The 16,771-nt window shown below is 48.8% G+C and overlaps 1 protein-coding gene across 1 annotated transcript in view; it reads right to left on the minus strand.

Moving 5' to 3' along the window:
* Positions 1–8,569, minus strand: part of LOC149358849 (protein eva-1-like) — a 136,784-nt gene extending 128,215 nt beyond the window's left edge. Inside the window, exon 1 of the mRNA XM_089571011.1 lies at positions 8,113–8,569. Coding sequence (XP_089427137.1) covers positions 8,113–8,239 — 127 coding nt within the window. The 5' untranslated portion in view covers positions 8,240–8,569. The remainder of the gene's footprint in view (positions 1–8,112) is intronic.
* Between the last annotated feature and the right edge of the window lie 8,202 nt (positions 8,570–16,771).

Genomic DNA, 16,771 nt, shown 5'->3' on the forward strand with positions numbered 1-16,771 from the left:
GCTATTCCCGTTGAGCATCCTACCGTCGCTCGCTCCACCTAACGGCATAATGGAGCAACCCCGGCTTTCCCTTCTCGCTCCTTCCATCGCACAGCGCGCTCTGGGCACGTCGTGTCTGCGTCGATCCACCACGATGCACGCACTTCGCGCCAAATAATGCCCTCTTATGTAGATCTGCAAGTCTAGGTGGGTCACGTCCTCGCCGATAACGAGATCTCCTTCCCCGAAGGGGATGCAGCACGAATTCAGGACCGCAGGAGGAGCTGCTTGCCATATTGGGTAAAGGGGGGGGGGGGGGGGGGGGGGGGCTTGGAAACAGATATAGGCACGGACAGCGGGCGAGATGAAACTAGTTTTACACAACTGCGCTGCCTCGGCTGCCGCTGCTCGTGACACGGGAGCAGACATCGCACTCCTCGAGGCTTAGGGAGCGCCGCAAGGCACACTTGGCACTGCTGGCTCCTCATTATTTCGGCCCACTCTTCCGTTTCGAGCGGCGAAGGCGCAATAAACAGGTGGGACGTAACAAGAAGACTTCTTCCTAAGGTAGAGGGAACAGAGAAGGTCATGCTGGGAGAGTGCGAGGTACACCTGTCTCAGGAAACGGAGGCGCGACAACGTCTGCCAAGATTGCCGTATAATTTGATGGTTTGTTGAGCTGGGCAAGGAAGTAGGGAAAGAGACAGAGACAAAATGAAGGACTCAATGAGTGCTTTGCTATGCGCACGTGCTACACGATGCGGCAGCATCAGCGCCTTAACTTCTGTGCACTGCCTGATTTCATCACTAGAGAAAATTGTTATGCAAGAAAACATACAATGAAAAATAAACACACAAAAAAAGATACAGCTTGGTTCACGGTAAACATGGCTGGGAAATGTGAGCGTCTATGGCAGCAGGCGAGGCATTCGGTATCGAAAACAAAATTCCCAGGGATACGTATAATTACATTACGTGTTGATAATAAGTCGTTTCCTTTATCCGACATAACGTCACTTCTCATCAGGTGACATCACTTCTCTTTAGCAATTTTATAAACGACACATTTTTTTTTCCGATGAGGCTTTTATATCTATCGCATTAAAATAAAAAGAAAGAATAATCTGTCCTGTTTTCTTCAGTAAAATTGCAGGCGTAACACATAAAAAGATATAAACATTACTGACTTTTCTACAGAAGTACTTTCATAATACCTGGTGCGATCATTTTATTTGTGGATATCGTTGACTCCAAACTGAAGCACAGTTCTTCTCACGTTCTCGTTGACTTCCACGCTATCAACATTACATTAACTTCACACGCATCGCTGCGACTTTAGGCGTAGATATAGGTTGCCAGAGCAGTTGTTAGTGTGCTGCTGGAAGTGAGCCATGCTAAAAAGTATTGTTCAAGAACTGCAATATTCCCCATGGCTCGCCACAGTATACTTACAGCCTAAACAATGCACACGCAGTCATCACCGTCAACATCATAGCTAGCAACAGAGCGGCTCTGATGTCTCTAACGCGCCGTTCTATAATGTGTGTTTCCTACTTAGCATCAGTGAAACACTCTCACCGAAACTAGCGATTCCCTTGTGGCTCACTTCCGCCGGCCAATGGCATGCTCAGCTGCATCCTACGCTTCTCACAGGTTCGTTTGAAACGCTTAGAGTAGGCCGTTAATTGTAGTTAGGGAAATAATGTATGCCGAACAAGATGGCCGCATCGTACGTCACTGCTGGTTCATCATCATCATCATCAGCCTGACTACATCCACTGCAGGGCAAAGGCCTCTCCCATGACTCTCCAATTAACCTTGTCCTTTGTCAGTTGCCGCCACTGTATCCCCGCAAACTTCTTAATCTCATCCGCCCAACTAACTTTCTGCCGTCCCCTGCTACGTTTGCTTTCTCTTGGAATCCACTCCGTTACCCTTAAGGACCAGCGGTTATCTTGCCTTCACATTACATGCCCTGCCCTAGCCTATTTCTTCCTCTCGATTTCAACTAAGATGTCATTAACCCGCGTTTGTTCCCTCACCCACTCCGCCCTCTTCCGATCTCTTAACGTTACACCTATCATTTTCCTTTCCATAGCTCGCTGCGTTGTTCTTGACTTAAGCTGAGCCCTCTTTCTTAGCCTCCACGTTTCTGCCCCCTAGGTGAGTACGGGTAGGATACAGTTGTATTAACACTTCTTTTTGGGCGAGTTGGTGCATACTTGATTTGAAGAAAATAGCGCCAGAGCATGCAAACCACGAAAAGACAAGGACGAGACACAAAGCGCTAACTTGCAAATTCTTTTCACATGTCCCCACGAAGGTTTGACAGGGCCGGGCTTTGTGTCTCGTCCTTGTCTTTTCGTGGTTTGCATGCTCTGGCGCTATTTTCTTCAAATCAATATACAGTTGTTGTACACTTTTCTCTTCAGGGATATTGGTAAGCTACCATTCATGATCTGAGAGAACCTGCCATATGCGCTCCACCCCATTCTTATTCTTCTAGTTATTTCCCTCTAATGATCCGGATCTGCGGTTACTACCTGCCCTAAGTATAGACATATTCTTCTGGTTACTGCTGGTTATGTTATATTTAATTCATCCAAAATCTAGGGGGGGGGGGGGGGGGGTGATTACTGGAACATCGCTGACGCTACAATATAACGTCAAATGCAGAATAGCTGTGTTTAACAGCGTCTGTCAGTACTTGTGTGCACGAAATAAACGACGAGACCTATAGTGTTGAGCCTTTGCGTCGTCTCTATCAACAAAAAAAAATAGACGAAAGTACAACAACTTTCTCAGCCCTCTGCCATAGCTGCCAGGCATGCACACTTGAATTGGTGAAAAAAGAAAATATCGCCACACCGTGCAAACTACAAGAAAGAACTTCTTGTCTCTTGTGGTTTGCATGGTTTGCCGATATTTTTTCACAAATTCAGGTGTGCACTCACTAGCCCCAAAAGAGGTGCTAAGGCAGGCACAATTCGTCGCAAGAACACAGGCAAGCTCTTGATAATGTAGCTATCTTTGTTAATGTCTCATAATTCTCCATCTCTGAAAAGTGAAAACTCGTCTCTGGCCACCGAATAACGCCAGACCTCGAAGGCAGGGACGCGGTGATTGACATTGAACAAAAGCAAAACAGCGAAGTGTCCGCGAAAAGATTCAAACCACATAGCTCAAGCCTGAGGAGAGGAGACAATTTTGTGGCGCAAAAAAGAAACCTCGTATTTGCAAATGATGTTTTCGATATGGCCTCCGATGTAAACAATACATAACATTACGCACAGAAAACGTGACGCCCAGAAAGAAGATAATAAAGGTAAAACGAAATATAAGGAAAACATCAAGAATCTGAGCGGGTAGTTTCTTTAGTGTATCCTATGCGCTATTTCTGAGGTCGGACTTGTATTTCTATTTCTCGGCGCGGGATTTATAGTTTAAAAATGTGCTAAGGGAAACGCCGCCACGTTAGTTTACCGAGAATGCAAGCGGTGGGGATGCTGAGCAGAGGAGAGGGGGGAGGGGGGGTTGCACATAAGCTTCTCCAAATTGTAGAGTTCAATGTGTGAAACCTTGGCTTCTACCACAGGAGCAAGAGCACCCACTGTGCTTGGAGCATCCGTCAAAGCAGACATTTTTACCGACTCCCAAACACCAAGCTCCCTTTTTATTCCCTCAGTTTTCTTTCTGAATACGTTTTGTTTCTTTAAAGGTCGCTTAACGTGGGTTTTTTGGTACCTGTGCTTTGTGTTGAAAAAAAAAAAAACAACCACGTGGTGCGACCTATTTACCGTAGCCAATGGTGAAAAACCGGAGGGCGCGCGGAAGCTTCCGACCGGAAGTCATGCCGAAAATTCGAACAGCCCTATGGGTACAGGAAACGGGAAAACGTGCATGGACTGAGAAGACAGTAAAGGGCTTTTTTATATGCGAGAATAGAACGAAAAGCAAATGAAAACATTAAGGCTCTGAAGCCTTTCATGTAGGCATCAAGAAGACATTGAAGAATAGTCTTGTTTCTTTCATTTTTTTCAAGACACCGGTGTTCCTTATTTGCCCGGAAAGAAATAAACAAGAGAACACAAATATTTACTTTAATAGCTCTGCATTGTCAAAAGGCTGAACGCAAAGTTTTCCGAACGAGATTTACCGTGGACGAGGTTTTGCGGGAGCAAATCTCGAGGGAACGCAGAGCATTGGCGTTCTCCAAAATCAGCCTTTCCTTGGGTCTTCCGTTTTCACTCCATACATCGCCGTGCGCTGCTACTTCTATATATATATGCATGGTCTGAGAAATATTTTATTCATACTAATAACAAATACGAATAAGGCACCGCGTCCAATATGGCCCAACGAGGAAACAATTGTCATTCAAGATACAAGCTGCCGATATTTAAAAGACAAAACCCATTGTGCTGTGGAACCTCTCGAGACCTGGCAATAGAAAATTTGTCCAATATATTGTACAACCGGAATCACAGGCGCGGCACTTGTGGAAGGACGTTCAGTCCCGCAGAAAGGTGTTTCTCGGAAATTTTTTGAACCTGTGCAGTTATCCAGTGTGTATATATGGCGCAAGTCATATCGTTTCCTCCTTCTCGAGGAGCTCGCAAAGTGACAGGAGTTATCGTGAACACTCTTTACGGTGGCGGTAAAAAAAAAAAGGTAGCCGGTTTCAGTGGCATTTTTAAGTCATTTAAAGACCCTTTAAGCACCCCTTAGGAGTTACTACAATACTGCCAGTATATCTGGAACAAATTTCAGGAACGACGGCTATAAGTTTTCAGTGTATTTGGCACTGCCCGGCACAGAACCAACAGTTCAAAAATTGAGCAAAAAATATTTACACTACGTTTTTGCGGCCAAATTATCGTAACATAAACGTTTAAGGCCTCAGGAGGATATACGAAAAATATAATAACGTACATTAAAACCATATGAACTCAACAAGGGCGCCACTCCTTGCGTCAAATTTCAGGCCCATGGTTCGAGCCTTGACGTCTGCCCACGGCATCGTAAACAATATATTTTAAAACGAAAAAAGCCAGAGAGGGCCCTGAAGAGGTATCCGGGCATATGACTACACTTACTGCTACCATATCTTTCTTGTGCATGAAGTGCTATTGGCACTCGAAAATCAAACAGTTCCTGGTGTTTTCGTACAAGCTGTCGTGAACTCAGTTTTTTCGCACACCAGCCTGCACTGTGTTTAGTATACGCAGACGAAAACTGCAGGTCAATATTTGCATCTAGCGCTTTTAAAGTGCTAAGAACTATCAACACTTTACTGTTAGTAACACGCAAGTGCAAAACAATATGTGACAATTAAATTAAGGCATGGCGTTTCACGAACCAACTTCCTGCGCTTTCAGTTTCGTTGCTGTTTAACTCATCTGTTCTCTCACTACTCTCGTTTTTGTTTTTACACTCTCCAAGATTTGAAGATTTTTACCCGTCGCGAATTAGTTACACGAGTTCATCAACTTGTTACTTTCAGAGGAAAGCAACGCTAGCAAATAAGGCAGTTTACTTTTTACCGAAGAACGCGGTATACAAAGCCTGTCGGGTCGTAAGTTTCAACGCATGCAGGGCTTGTTGTCATGGGAGATTAGCGCGAGGACCGGCGCACAAGCCTTTCGTAAACAAAGTACGTTGTATCTGCGGATTGCATTTGTATTTGCGTTGTAGGTGAACAGTGGCTTAGGCAGAGGAGGCTTAGTTGATGAGCTTTTCTCTTCTTGAGCGCAGCTTTGAACACCTGATTGTTTACTACCAGAGCAGACACAGCGACGAAAACGGGAGAAAAATAAAACCGCTTCGCACAGGGATTGGATTAGCGCGCCCGCTTTGATATGTTGGGTAAAGTTCGTGCAACAATGGTGAAACTTTGTAGCAACGGCCTTTTCCATTTAGATGTCTGTATTCAGGAACTAGAATGAAAAATGGAGTTTATGAACACTGAAAAGCACTTTATTTTTCTCGCCCATCTACGAAGGCGCTTTTCACCCTCTTGTTAAGAGATATACGTTAGATGATGAAACCAGATGAACACTAACCGGTGATGTAAGCAAGTTGCCCTTAGAGTAGCAGTCATTTTGAGTGCATATAATTAGAGAGGGGAGGAAATATCGAGAGCTATGCTGTGGACAGTGCATATTTAGTCGTTACGAAGCCAAGCTCATTTCGAAGTAGGAGTTACCACACTGTGCCATATCGGCTTAACAGGTGTGGGAAAAAGAGAGGCCGCAAATTTAAGGTAAAGGTGAAATCGAACAATGAAATTGAATGCATACCAGCATTCATAACTAAATTTGCAGGCTTCTGTGCCTGACAGAAGTTTATGGAGTGTCGAACTTTACAATTCAGCCTTTAGGCTTGTTTGAGGCTCTTCGCTTCACAGTTTGATTTACGACTACTCTTGCGAGGTCATTCAAACATATGGCGTGAGGGCTGACATCTAAACAAGCGTTCTTCGTCGCTGCCACCATCATCGCTGGCACCAGTCGCTCACACCAGTATAAACAACAAGGAAACAAAAGGATCAACCGTAAAATGAATCCGTACAAGAAGCGGCCATTAAGTACCAATGTCGCGGAACATGAATCAAACTTTATCCCATCCGGCTACCTGTCTACATCCATCGGCGGTTACTCAATAGATGGCTGGATACCGCGGAGTCTGCTATAGGGGATAGGGCCAGCATGAGCAGATTCCACCCCTCCAGTAATCCCGTCGTTCCCACAGCCGGAAGTTTGCCGGAGAGGCTTCTACAGAGTGTTTTGCCTTTCTCCTTTTCTCAAGGAGCAGTTTCACTGACGCAGCAAACGCAATGGACATCAAAACTCCTGCGGACGTTAAGAGAGTTCCAGAGCCCGTTGGGAAACGCTCAGATGGAGGACAAGCAGCAGAGAATGGCTTCAACCTTCCTTCTTGGGCTCACCACTGCCGACCTCACTCAACCTCAAGCTCAGACAATAAGGAAGCCACTGACTTATTCAGGTTGCTTGAACTAAACGCCGAACTCGCCGCAACCGCTCTCCGCACCTCAGCGCCAGAGTCATATATGAGTAACCCTCCGAGGCTTCCCTTCTATTACAAATCAAGTTCGGCGTTAGAACTATCAACTGTGATCTGCATGTATTCTGGCCCTTTCGAACACCTCCCCGTCTTTCGCCTTTCGTTTCGTCTTTCATTTTAAAAACGTACTATAAGCAGCGGCGGTTACGCCACACGAGACAAAAGAGAACTCCCGCGCTTCCTACAGTGAACTGCGTCCTACTTTTACAACAGCGCATTTAGGTGGAGTACTTGAATTCTCACTCATTTTGCAGCAAACACTACAGCTTAGTGGTAACTGATTGATTGATTGATTGATTGATTGATTGATTGATTGATTGATTGATTGATTGATTGATTGATTGATTGATTGTAAAACAATTCATTCGTCGGAAAGAGCTTGGTGCTAAGAGGTCGAATTAAGCTTAGTGGCACTGATTGTAAAAAATTTTATTCGCCGACATCATTACCCCCCGTGCAGTTCGAAATTCGCGCTCATACTCAAATTTTTCTCGGCACTGTTTGTTGCGCCATCTTTACTCGACTACAGAACCTATCCGCATTTGTACCAAAGCCGCTCTAGAAGCGGCAGCACCTGCTCCTCCAGTCATTCAAGAAAAATTCTTGAACCAGTTCAAAATCCTTGCAGCAGCCTCTGTTCCTGGCCTGGCCAGGAAAAGAAAAGAACGAAGAAAGTAATTAAATTTTTGTATGGTGAAGAAGAAGAAGAAGAAGGCTAATGATAATATACTCCTTTACCTCTAAAACTCTTAATCATTCAAACAGTTCACCGCCTGTGTCTTGGCCACTCCCCCGTAGTGGGTATGTGCCATTCTACTTGAGGCCAACCAACCAACCAACCAAGAACGAAAGGCCTCTTCTCGCGTTGCAATACACAGTACGATGGTCATTCCACAGAAGGAATCAACCCACAGATACGGCAGGGTAAGAGAACCTTTCCTCATTTGTTTAGGCATCCTCATCGATCATTACATACCGTTCTATGGCCTGAGGCAATCAACACAGCTTAAAAAAAAAAAAAAACATGCACATAATGCAGGAAAGGCACACCTGGTGTTGTCTGTTCTCCAAATTCGATGAGGATGATCCCAATGAGTTGAAAAACTTGACTCATTAGAGGACACCACGCAGCGACAGTGCTCCACGGTCCATGACGCATGACCTTGTGCAAACACATCCTTGCTTTTCTATTATCTTCTGAGACCGCTGGGTTCTGTGACGGTACGCAGTTTCGTAGTAGAGCCTCGTGTAGACGACGACTAATGGTTAACGTGCTGGCAGGTCAATGTAAAGCGTCCTTTACCTAACCGTAATGTTGGGTGTGTCTGCTGCAGTGGCTACAATAATTTGAACCTTGCCGCTAATCCGCTGTCAGCCCACGGGGCAAGTTTCCGAGCCGTCCTATCGCCACAGAATGCCTGGAAAATCCTGGTAATTGTAGAAACTGGACGACCTGTTTCCTTTGCAATAACGCGTTGCTGCACACGGTGACGGCAGAGTGAAACGATTCGCGCTCTCTTTTTCAGGCCGCACGCAGACAAGCGAATGTTCCATTCCAGGACATTTGAGCTTTCTGGTGACGGCGAAATTGTGCTCACTGCCAGAAGCGAATCAGGAAGTGTCGCGCTGGGCACCGGACGCAACCCAATCGGTCTTTTCCGCTGCTCTTATCGCAACCAGAGGCTGATAACATGACGATGATGGAAGCGAAATCAAAGCGCTGCAAGCATGGGAGCTAAGAGCGCTCGCTTATCCAAAACGCACCACGGTCACTGCAGCCAGCGCGAGACTGTCTTGAGCAGTTTAATATCGGCGGAAAGTGTGAATGTGGCGCTCCAGCGGCAAAGCGAGAAATTGAACGACAAAGAAAACAGAAGCAAAACTATCGCAAACGGGATCGACGCGCCTATCTCTGGTGGCGACAGGCACATCCGTCATTCCATTCTTAACGAGCGTCCGGCTGTGTCTGCAATCCGACCAGTCATCGCAGTTATCAGTTCTGGTAATTTTCCGCAACACTGTGTTCTGAGCTTGTCTTATTCTTGCTACCTCTGCACTGATCAGGCGATAAACAAATGGCCATAATCCAAAATTTTGGCTAATGGTGCCTGCACTGGGAGCCGGAAAAAATGCCCCCAGAAAAAACATCCCCTTAACATACATCCACGAAAAAAACGTCCCGATTTGCGAAGTAGTAAAAAATGTCCCCAAACGGGTCACATCAAACGTATCGTAAGTCGCCGTAGCATCCGGCCGCCTCGCATATGTACAGTCGGGGACAAAAGTCTCCGGACCACGTGTTCCTCAAACGAAGCTTATAGCTCTACTATCAGACAGCGGCTGGAGACCGCACTTGTGGAGATGAAAGAACAAAAATTTGACTTTTACCTCCACAAGTGTGGTCTCCAGCCGCCGACTAATAGCAGAGCTATCGGCTTCGTTAGAGGAACACGTGGTCCGGAGACTTTTGTCCCCGACTGTACATGCATGCAACTCGCATGCATGTACGGCTCGCATGAGGCGGATACAAGTTGTTTGCCGGTGGAACAAGTCACTGACCCGTAAACGCAACGGCATGGTCAGAGCAACGCAAGTGTGGCAGTGGTTTATCGCTCAACGCTTGGAAGGTTTGCAACAAAACACATGATGAGAAGGACATCTCGATACACAAACTAAATACAAGCTAAATACAAGCAAATATTGTAGACTGCAGAAAGCAAGTGTAAAAAATATATATCTATCATCAGATCTTAACGAAGGCACTTGACATCATGACCGAACGTTTCTTGCTGGGCATCGTGTTTGTAGGCACAAGGACTGCCCGTGTCCTCTACACTACCCATGGAGGAAGGAAACCATAGGAGAGGCCCTCGCTATCCGAGCCGCGTTACAAAAAACGTGCAGGAAGTCACGTGGTTTTGCAAGGCCTACTGGGATTTCTTGGCCAGCGGCGCAGCCAATAGCAGCGTTGGGCGCAGCGGCGTCGTCTGCTTCACGCATCACCCATGTCGGCAGCCGGTCGAGTAGAGTTGGAAATTCGCATTTTTATTCAATCGTTGTGGTCCGCGGGAGGCACAAAGTTCCAGAGGCCTGTAGTCGGTGCTGGTCTTCATTGCTGTCCGCTTAGTTCATTCAGGATGCCGTCTTGACGAAAGCGGTTGTTTTAGAAGCCCGCGACAGCTTTCTCTGAAAAGGCTTGGCGCTGCAGCTTCGCTATTCTCTTTCGGCTTTGTGCGGTTGCGTCCCTCAACGCTGCTAGTCTTGTTCCAAGGAGAAATTGACAGTGCCGACGGCTCATAAAGCGATAGACGACGGTGACACGCTGGTTTATTGTTACAGCAGCGTGGGAAGAAAAAGCCATTTGCGAGTCGGCGCTTGTTTTGTGTATGTATACGTGTTCTGCGCGTTCCTTCATTTTTGTGTATTTTTCCCGCGCTGTTTTAACCACGAATAAATACAAACTCGTCCAGACCGTGTCCTTGTAAGTATACCCGTTGCGTCTACATTCCCCTATGCATGACGGTCACAATTGTTGGCGACCGATATGCGTGGGCCGCGGTGTGCTCACCGAAGCGTGCAGTGCCAAGAAAGCCGCGCCGCATCCGATGGTATCCGTTAGCAAAGCGATACGCGAAGCAGTCTGAAGCGTACCATATCTGTTTACTGTACGCTGTGCGAGCGATATGTCAAATGCGTGGAAGTTTTCTCCGATATGGACCCAGTGGATCGACCGACCCGCGCTGCTGTCTCGATCGAGTGCTGTTGTGCGAGCGTAAGGACACATAGCCGGATTAGGAGGCGCAGTGTTAGGTTTAAAACATTTGCGCTTAAGGGTGGTGAAGTGTAAGGCCATGCCACTGTAAGACTGAGTGTACCTCGCAACTTACCGTCTACCGAGATGCCGAGTCGACCTGCAACCACCTCGCCGAGTTGCACTTTCTTGCATTCAGCTGATTAAACGCATTAGTGAAGTCCAAAATTTGTAGTTTATTGGACAATCAAAATATGAGCCTTAAAAAGGATTGATACAGCATAGCACTTATTACAAAACATAGTTTGCTACCTGAAACAAGCAAAATCTTTTAACAAAAGTGATAACACTCGTGTATGGTAGGAGAACACACATAAAAAGGATTCAACAGAAAGACTAGAAAGAAGAAGAAATGCACAACTGAATTAGATCACTTTGCAACCATGAACTATTCGAACAGAGAGAGTAAAACATATATGAAGGCAGTAAATGAGGGCTTTGAGACAGAAAAATATTTGTGGACCGATCTTGCCAAATTGTGTGAAAGCTGTCCTTTCTCGGTAGTTGTTTCTGCATCACAAAGTTGATAAAATTTAAGCAATGTAAATGCAAAGTAATTGGAGCACTGTGTGGAAGTTACTTGAAAAATTGATAACAGTTGTCGCAGCTGGTGGAAAAAGTGAATCATTTCCCTCCCTTCTGCTTCATGTATTCCTTTCTGTAATATATGTAAAGAAAGAGAGTACCCTGCTGACACTATTTCTATTGTTGCATTGTTGTATTCGACTCTTATCTGCCTAGCCTGGAACAGTATAGAAATAGCATAGTTTTCTGTATAATTTTCTGTTCTGTTTGTTGTGTGCTTGTCGTGTCCGGTCGCTGTGTTGAATGCAGCGAAAGACGCACACGGTACTTTTAGACTTCGTTTATTTAAAGCCGATGAGGGTGCGACCAGCGTCGACCGAGGCAGGAGCCGAACTGGCCGCCCGAAGAAAGGGGGGAGCGGAGAATCGTCCACGGGAGGGAGTGGCTTCCCAGAACAGGAGGAGGGTGCGGGGGCGCACCGTGGGGGGGCATCCGGCGACAGCGTGCGACGAGGGGCAAGCGGTCGTTAGGAGGAGGATGCGAGTGGTCGTTAGGAGGAGGATTGAGTGGTCGTTAGGAGGAGGATGCGAACTGTCGTTAGGAGGAGGACGCGGGGGCGCACACACACAAAAGCAATAAGGGGACACAACACTTCCTTCCCCCTTAGAAAGTTGCCTGGTATCGTGCAGGGGGTCGGCGCTCACGCGTGGAGGCGCGCTGGCTTTGTGCGCTCGGGGGAGAAACACTTGTAGGCTGGCTGTTGTTCGCTGCGTCTCCCAGGTCTGTCCTGGGCGAAGTCTCTTCTTCCGGGAAGGGGTGCCAGGCTATGTGGGAAAATGGTGCACGTGTTCTCTCCGCTGGCGGACAGCTCTCAGACGGCGTCGTAAATCTACGCAGCTGGTTGAGATGTCGGCGTGCTACTGTGCCATGTATGTTGACGAGCCAAGAGCGCAGGCCTATGCGTCTGACAATTGTAGCTTCCTCCCAGCGTGGCTTTTTCAGAAACTGTCGGGCGAGGACGCGCTGCCCCTCATTAAGCGTGCCGCAGCGCGGAATTGCTTTTTCTTCCCGGAACGTCTCTGCCTTTGGCTCGGGGAGGATGGCTGTGAGCTGGGTTCGCATTTCACGCTCGAACATCATTTTCGAGGGGGTCTCGCCTGTTGTGCTCTGAACCGTCGTGTGCTGCTTGAAGAGAAAGCGCGCAAGGCGGCGCTGCAGCGAGCCTGTCTGATCTCTTTCAAGGGCGCGTTTTAGCTCGGCTACGTAGCGCTCGGCTTGTCCGTTTGTCGCTGGGTGGTAGGGGGCCGATGTAACTGATGAGATCCCGTTGTCGCGATAAAACTTGAGGATCTCCGCAGACACAAACGGTGTTCCGTTGTCCGACACTACCTTGCGCGGCAGGCCGAACGTTGCAAATAGTGATCGGAGGTTGTCAATGACTGCTGCCGAAGTCGTCTGTCCCATTTGCCTTATCTCAAGCCACTTTGTGTAGGCATCTACGACCACAAGGAAAGTGCAGCCCTCAATTGGTCCTGCAAAATCAATGTGCAGTGTGTGCCATGGTGTGTCTGGCTTTTCCCATTCTGGGACAGGAGCTTTCGGCGGGGCGCTCCGGCTGCTCTGGCAAGGCTTGCATTCTCGCACCACTGTTTCGATGTCGTTGTCAATGCCAGGCCACCACATGTAGCTTCTGGCACACTTTTTCATTGCAACGATGCCCCGATGTCCGGCGTGGATGAGAGACATAGCTTGTGCGCGTAGTTCTCTCGGCATCACAACTCGGGACCCAAATATGATGCAGCCGCGATGGGTGCTCAACTCTGTAGCTCGCCTGCGGTAAGCGTCGAAGTTGTCCCCTTTGAGTTTATGCACGTTGCCTTGTTGAACAGCTGTGTAAACTAGCCGGAGAGCTGCGCACTTCTGCGTAGATGCTGCAACTGTGCCTGCTGTAAGCGGAGGTTCTGGCAGTGCTTCGAACATCAGAACGTCTCCTGGTGGAAATGGTTCGTCAACAGTTGCGTCTAGTGGCAGACGGCTTAGCGCATCGGCGTTTTGATGTTTGCCGCATATCATCACGCCTAGTGGAGAAAACCAGTTTGTCCAACTCTTTTTCAACTGAATCTCGGAGAGCAAACGGCACCGGCCTGGCCTTCAGAAATTTGGGTTGCGCGTTGTCCAACAACTCCAGTGTGACCGGGGGCCCTTCGTTTCCTGGAATCTCTTCCGAGAATACTCTTTCGTATTTCTCTTGCAGTTGCTCAACCATGTTCTGGCTCGGCGTCTGGTGTATGCCGCATATCATCACGCCTAGTGGAGAAAACCAGTTTCTCCCTAGAAGGCTTGATCCTGTGCCCTTCACAACAAGCAGAGGTAGCGTATGGGTCTGGCCGTTGTAGTTAACCTGCACGTTGGCAGAGCCCAATAGTGGCAGATTCTGTCCTGACCACGTTCGCAGTTGCGTGTCGTCTTGTTGCAGGGCGGGTGCGTCAGATGGCCATGAAGTTCGGAACGTGTCCTCACTGATCAGAGTACAGGCTGCGCCGGAGTCCACCTCGAACTTAATCAGCTGGTGATGTACGCTTACTTCTGTAAAAATCTTCGGTCGCGTGCCGAGATTCATGGTGTTCAGGTCGTACAACACAGATGGTGTTGCTGATGTTGTTCCATGGCGATCAGATAGCGGCGTATTCTCTGAGGCGTTGACGCTGTGATTAGGCTGGGAAGGTGACTTTATCTTGGCAAGTCTCCGTTTCGTAATGCATGCTCTTTCGATATGCCCTCGCTTGTGGCAAAAATTACACGTGGCTGACTGGAATCGACATCCCTGGGGGTTGTGTTGGTCGTCACACCGCCAGCAGCGTTGTGCCTTTTTGACCGATTTTACAACAACAGAAGGCTTGCGCACCTGGTTGCTTGTCTGGTGTACCGGCTCGGTGTTCCGGCGAATCCCTCTCTGCTTGTGACCGGCGCTCTCCGCTCGAACGGCGATGTCGTAAGCTTTGCTGAATGTGAGGTCCTTCTCAGCGAACAGGCGCTGCTGCAGTAACTCGTCACTCAGTCCGCACACAAATCTGTCGCGTAACATCACGTCCAAGGGAAGCATGGTGGTGTTAACAGAAGAAGCTGCGTCTCCCTCCTGCCCGGTAGCTGTTGTCGACAGCGTTCCAAAATTGCAGTCGGCAGCGAGCTTCTTGAGCGCGGCTACGTAGGCGCTCACAGTTTCTCCTTCCCGTTGATCTCGTCGTTGGAAGCGAGCCCGGCTGTAGACCTCGGGTGGCCTTGGGTCGTAGTGCTTTTGCAGCGCTTTTACGATGTCGTCGTAAGACACTGCCGCTGGTGTGCTTGGCTGAATAAGGGCGCAGACAGTATCGTAGGTCTGCTCCCCGCACAGCGTCAGCAGGTTGGCCCTCTTCAAGGCTGGGTCTGTGATGTTGTTAGCTTCAAAGTAGAACTGAAGGCGTCCAACCCACGATGACCACGATGAGCCGTTGAATTCTGGTATCTGATTGGGAAACCCTCGCGTAGCCATGGCTTGTCAATAGCGTTGCGTAGCGCGGGTCGAATCCACTTTCTCGTCGCCACTGTCGTGTCCGGTCGCTGTGTTGAATGCAGCGAAAGACGCACACGGTACTTTAAGACTCCGTTTATTTAAAGCCGATGAGGGTGCGACCAGCGTCGACCGAGGCAGGAGCCGAACTGGCCGCCCGAAGAAAGGAGGGAGTGGAGAAGCGTCCACGGCAGGGAGTGGCTTCCCAGAACAGGAGGAGGGTGCGGGGGCGCACCGTGGGGGGGCATCCGGCGACAGCGTGCGACGAGGGGCAAGCGGTCGTTAGGAGGAGGATGCGAGTGGTCGTTAGGAGGAGGATTGAGTGGTCGTTAGGAGGAGGATGCGAACTGTCGTTAGGAGGAGGACGCGGGGGCGCACACACACAAAAGCAATAAGGGGACACAACAGTGCTATGTGGTACTTGTGTGCACATGCTGTTTTATATTTGTCAAAACCACGAGCCAACCAACATAGTCTGCACATAAGACTGGCATTTGAGCTGTGCACAACTAAGGCATGATGACAGCTAAAGAATGATTAATACAGTGTACAAATTGCGGCTGGTAGAATCATAAGTTTTTCCTCTGTATGCATATGTACCAAGTGCATGTGGAAAAGTGTTTTCATCATTTAAGAACATGAATTTGTTGCAGGTTGCAAAACTTATATTTTTTATTTATTTACATATACTGCAGGCCAATGTTTTGGCCCAAGCAGGATGGCCATACAAATGTAGAATACAACAAGAAGAACATATTGTCGTGGAAGCTGGCTCCATAATTAAAAGAAGGCTCCCGGTCTTGGGTTCTTCCCGACGTCTACCTTCACGGCTCCTCTGGTCGTGACACTAATGCCACGCGCCCAACGCGCCGCGCGGCCTCCGCGCTGAGTCGAAGACGACGACGAAGCGGCGGTGGGCTCTCGTGGCGCGCTGTTCTGTTCTGTGTCGTGGAAGCTGGCTCCATAATTAAAAGAAGGCTCCCGGTCTTGGGTTCTTCCCGACGTCTACCTTCACGGCTCCTCTGGTCGTGACACTGGTGGAGGTGCGGCCGATGCTCCCTACTCCTGAGGACGACTCGACGCGTCCGCCTCTTGTGACCACCCCTGTCCATCGTGCCAGCCGGAGGATCCGCGGCCTGTCCCCCGAGGCCCTTCCTATTGTCAACGCGCCTTCAACTCCCACTCCACTCATGGCGACGCCACTGCCCGCCCTGCCTACGACTGTCCCTGCAGCCAGCCCCACCTATCTCACCCTTCAGACTCCACGCACGCCTAAGCCCTTTCACGGCGACCTGTTTGAAGATGCCGAAGACTGGTTGGCTCAATACGAACGGGTCGCGACCTTTAACTGCTGGGACGACGCTACAAAGCTGCGTAACGTTTACTTCAGCCTTGAAGACTCTGCACGAACGTGGTTCGAAAACCATGAGACTACTTTCTCTACGTGGCCGGACTTTCGACGTCAGCTCCTGAGTACGTACGCCAACAGCGACCGCCGGGAGAGCGCAGAGCGTGCACTGTCCTCTCGAATTCAGCTTCCCAATGAGGGTGTTGCCATGTACGTCGAGGATGTGAAGCGTCTTTGCGATCGCGCCGATCCGGCCATGCCTGAAGAAAAAAAGCTGCGGCACCTGATGCGCGGCGTAAAAGACCAGCTCTTTTCCGGCCTCGTGCGGAACCCGCCCAACACCGTCGCGGAGTTCCTGGCCGACGCCGTGCACATGGAGAAATTGCTGCGGCAAAGATCCCATCAGTACGACCGGGAACTGCGCCAAACGTCGACTCTATCAACGTTGGACCGGTTCGACCATGATCCCAGGACGAAT

This window comes from Amblyomma mixtum, chromosome 2 (assembly GCF_055824585.1).
Source record: "Amblyomma mixtum isolate Tamu chromosome 2, ASM5582458v1, whole genome shotgun sequence".
NCBI classification, from domain to species: domain Eukaryota; kingdom Metazoa; phylum Arthropoda; class Arachnida; order Ixodida; family Ixodidae; genus Amblyomma; species Amblyomma mixtum.